At 64.9% G+C, this 4,432-nt stretch overlaps 1 protein-coding gene across 1 annotated transcript; it reads right to left on the bottom strand.

Moving 5' to 3' along the window:
• Window positions 1–3,032: 3,032 nt before the first annotated feature.
• Window positions 3,033–4,184, bottom strand: LOC113408448 (artemin-like; the record flags this gene model as incomplete). The annotated part of the gene is made up of 2 exons (XM_026661692.1): window positions 3,033–3,481; window positions 3,995–4,184. Coding segments are annotated over 2 exons (615 nt in total), but the record flags the coding sequence as incomplete, so codon positions are not given.
• Between the last annotated feature and the right edge of the window lie 248 nt (window positions 4,185–4,432).

The following is a 4,432-nucleotide window of genomic DNA, read 5'->3' as shown; positions in this document are numbered from 1 at the left end:
GCGAGGGTCACTGGCCAGCCTGCTGGCTCTCATGGGACGATCGCTGCATGTTCCTGAGGGTGGGTAGGATCCTCCTGCGCCTGCCCCCCCCACACACACATGGGGAATGTGTCCCTGACCCCATCAGTCACTGGTGGATTCATGCCCAGGAGCATGGGTCTGTGATGCCGGTTGCCATTTTCCATAGAAACGCTGTTCTATTCAGGAATGCTGCTGAGCTCTTGGCCTGCCACCTATCCAGGGGCAGAGAGTTCCACAGGTGAATTAGTCAGTCCCACTCCCTGGCCATCCTGTGTCTGTACAGCACAGTTCTCCTTTGCAAGGCAGGGGCAGAGCTGCCTGGAGCCCCACCCCTCAGCATGGCCTGGCATCTGGCCTCTCTGGCCAGACCAGGGGTAGGCAACCTATGGCACGTGTGCCGAAGGCGGCACGTGAGCTGATTTTCAGTGGCACTCACACTGCCCGGGTCCTGGTCATCGGTCTGGGGGGCTCTGCATTTTAATTTAATTTTAAATGAAGCTTCTTAAACATTTTAAAAACCTTATTTACTTTGCATACAACAATAGTTTAGTTCTATATTATAGACTTGGAGAAAGAGACCTTCTAAAAACGTTAAACTGTATGACTGGCACGTGAAACCTTAAATCAGCATGACTAAATGCAGACTCAGCCCAGCACTTCGGAAAGGTTGCCGACCCTTGGGCCAGACAGTAGCAGCCTGCTTTCAGCGTCCCCCGCATAAGCACCATGGCTGAATTGCATTTGACTCCAAAGCTGGTGCAGGGCCTGGCTGGGTTACCTGCTACCTGCCCAACTCCGGCTCTCCCTCTCCAGCGCCCAGAGGACCCAACGTGGGTGGGGACATGGCAGCTGCAGTGAGGAAATCCCCGTCCCCACCGGCTGGACCGCAGCCACGCAGCTGCTCCTTCCTCCATTAGGAAACAGCAGCCAAGCCCCCTGCCTGGAGGAGTGTGGGTCCTGCTCTGCCCAGGGGAGAGGCCAGGGCCCAGGACAGAGAGGAGAGGAGGAACAGTCCCAGATGTTGCCCCTGGGCAGAGCAGAAGGGGGGGGGAGTTCCCACGCTGGGGTGTGCAGGGTCACACAGAGGGGACGGGTGTACCCCAGAGGCAGGAAGGCCAGGGGACTGCACCGGGAGGGGCCTCCTGAGGAGGGATGGCTTGAAATGAGGTCACAGGCCAGGGGCAGACTCCAGTTAGACTGCGGGAGCGTGGGAGATGGGGCAGGAGTGTGGGGCAGGGTGGCAGCCTCCCTTGTCCCCCCTCAGGCGCAGACTCAGCCACATGGCCCATCACTTTATTGCTACAGAAAAATACAACTGTACAAAAATAGAGTTTATCCAACTTTACAAATGCAAATACGGGTCAGAATAATATAAAAGGGGGTGGGGGGCAGGACTGCTGGCCACAGGCCCAGGCCTTCATAGCAACATCAACACCCCCCCGCCCGGCCCAATGTCATAAATAGGAGCCGCCGCTCGAGACCAATAAATAAATAACTTAGAGTAATAAATAGTCAGTGCCCAGCATGGCCAGGGGGTGCCCTGCTGGCCCCACTCCTCTGCATGGGCACCAGCGCTGGGCAGGCGACGCTGCTCCCCGTGAGGGCAGACACAGGCTGCCCAGCCCCACAGCGGTGGGTGCCAGTGCCTGGCTGTGGCCTCTGCCCTAGGCTGGGTCCCTGCCACCTGCACCCCGGGCTGGCACCTGCTCCTCTGCCAGCAGCCCTCAGGCCCCCATCACTTTCCTCTGCTGCAGCCACCCTGCTCCCCAATGGGGCCCCCAGGACGGCTCCGTGCCGCCCCCCAGCTGCCCTGTCCAAGGGGCCGGGGCAGCAGCAGGGGGAGGGGGATGTTTTCCAGAGGGACAGGATGGGACACCAAGGGACGAGCTTGGCCTGCCTGGTTTCTAGCCCCCCGCGCCCCCTTTGCTGGGCTGGACGCTCAGCTCCAGCTTCCCCCAGCAGGCGGGAGGAGGTGGGGAGCATCTGGGAGGCCCCCACGCCCCTTCGCTTCCACAGCACTGGCAGCTCTTCCCCCAGAAATATGGGGGCTAAAACCTGTCCCCCTGGGAGTGGGGGGGTCCTGAGTTTAAATCCCAGGGAAAGGGGCCAGGCCACAAGCAGCTAGGAAGGGTGCACCCCAAAGCACAACGAGGGGCCTGTCCCTTTATGGGGCTCAGAGGTCAGCACAGACTCTAGGCTAGGGCTAGCCCCTGCTCACACTGCCCCAGCCCGGGCCCTGGGGCCAGCTGCCCCCCAGCCCTCCCACACACTCTGCGGCTCGGCTAGAGCCAGCCGGAGCCGGGAGACAGCGTCTTGCAGGGTCACGCATCCCCCAGGGCTCTGGACCAAGCAGGGAGCCCATGCAGCCAAGGGCCCAGCCTGGCAGCTCTGCCCCTGATGCTAGGGGGTGCAGCTGGGCCAGGAGAGTGCGCACAGGGGCTGCCTGGTTCTTACACATCTGACTCCGCAACAGGTGCGCTCAGGTTACCAGCCACCAGCCTGGGCAGCCCGTTGTTGAGCTGGGACCGGAGCGGACGCCAGCCCTGCAGCTGGCACTCCGAGGAGGGCTGGGCAGGCTGTGCCAGGCAGGCGAGGCTGGCTGTTTGGCACTGGAGCGGGCAGCTCGGAGGCTGCTGAGCGAACATGGCAGAGCAGCGAGCAGGGCCCGGCTGGCGGGCTACCTGCCAATGCTCGGCAAACTCCTAGGTCCCCAACGGCAGCACCAGCTGGCAGGCAGCCAGTGACTGGGGAGGGAGGGGCGGTGCTCAGCCCAAGCAACAAGACTCGCCCTACTGCCACCAGCCCCATGCTGGGGGTCCCGCTCCCCCCCGGTCTCAGCACAAGGGGCTCCTCTCCAAGCGGCTGGGGCAGGGTGAACTCTCGGCTCCCCACGGAGCCGCTCCTCTGGCAGGTTTGGCACCGCGGCAGCCTTCGCATATCCCCACCGCTCTCCATGTGCCATGGGGCCCCGAGTCTGGGCAGCGCCAGGCGGGCAGTGCCGTGAGCTTAGAGTGGGCACCGAGCCTGCAGCCCAGTCAGCCGATGCACTTGCACTCAGCCGCAGAGAGCTTCTCCACCGTCTGCCAGGTGTTCTGCACGTTCATGAAGGAGACGGCTTCGTAGCGGGTGGGCCGGCAGCAGGGGTGGCTGGCCACGTGGCCCGGCGGGCCCGGCTTGATGGCCTTCTCCTGCAGCAGGGTGGCCAGCGTCAGGTCGTAGTTGCTGCGGCTGCGGTGGCAGGACCCGCTGCAGTACTTGAAGGGTACGATCTCGTCCGAGTCGAAGCCCAGCCCCAGGTCGCGCACCTTCACCATCAGCCTGCGGACGGTGCAGTTGGGGCCGTCCCTGCGCCGGCCTGGTTTCTTGCCTTTGGCGGGGCCCAGGGGCGAGCGCTCAGCCCGGAGCAGCAGGTCCTTGGCCAGCTCCCCCTCCTCGGGCCCCGCTGCCGTCACATTGTCCCCTGGGAATACAGGGTAGTCAGCCAGAGTACGCCCCCCACACACTCCTTCCTGCCCCAGAGGGGCTGTCTGGTGCCAGGAGGACCCGCAGCGCGGGGAGCACCCGCCTGCCCATGCACACAGCCAGGGCTCAGAGCGGGCAGGTAGATGCCAACTGGCTCCCGCGGCCAGGACTCAGCCCTAGCGTCAGCTCCAGGGGCAGGGCCCCACTGCCCTGGGCTCTGCCCGTCCCCTCCTGCGGTGGCCAGGGGCCCTTTTGGGGGCACACTCCTGCCTCAGCTCTGGGGCTCAGGGTCACCAGGAGCCTGCCCCCTCCTGGTAGCCCTGCTGCCCCCCAGGCCCCGAGCAGTGCTGGGACCCACAGTGCTCTCTGCTCCGGAGCGTGAGGCATGACACAGGGGCACAAGGGGCCTGCCCTTCCCTGAGCGATACTGACCCCAGGCACCCCCATAGTGCCTGGTCCTTCTCCTGCCCCATGCCCTCCCGCTCACCCCTCCTCCCACACCCACACCTACCGGAGAGGTGGCTCCAGGCTGCGGCAAGCGGTGCCTCCAGGCTGTCCTCTGCTCCGGGACTGGCGGTGCCCACGCCGCCCGCAGTGGGTGCAGCCCCCAGGGTCGTGTTGCGGTGCCAGGTGTGCGGGGTTCCCGTGGCCACGCCGCTCAGCAGCGACAGAATGGCGAGGGCACCCCACAGCGCCCCCTCCTGGAACACAGCACAGGCTCAGCATGGCAGCAACGCGCACAGGGTGCGGGCCGGGCGCAGGGCAGGATGGGGTGCTCCATGCGGCAGCCCCAAAGGCAGGGCTCCCAGCCCGCCCAGGAGAGGGCCAGAGCCCGGGAGTGTGGGGGGGCAGGAGAGGGCAGGCCAGGGGAGGGGAGCAGGGCCCACAGGGGAAAGCCAAATGAGCCAAGGCTGCATACCCCTCACCTGGGCCCTGCTGCCCCCAGCCC

The sequence above is a fragment of the Terrapene carolina genome, unplaced genomic scaffold (assembly GCF_002925995.2).
Source record: "Terrapene carolina triunguis isolate 2854851 unplaced genomic scaffold, T_m_triunguis-2.0 Scaffold15188, whole genome shotgun sequence".
Taxonomy (NCBI): Eukaryota; Metazoa; Chordata; order Testudines; family Emydidae; genus Terrapene; species Terrapene triunguis.
This window is presented reverse-complemented; position numbering and strand designations above follow the sequence as displayed.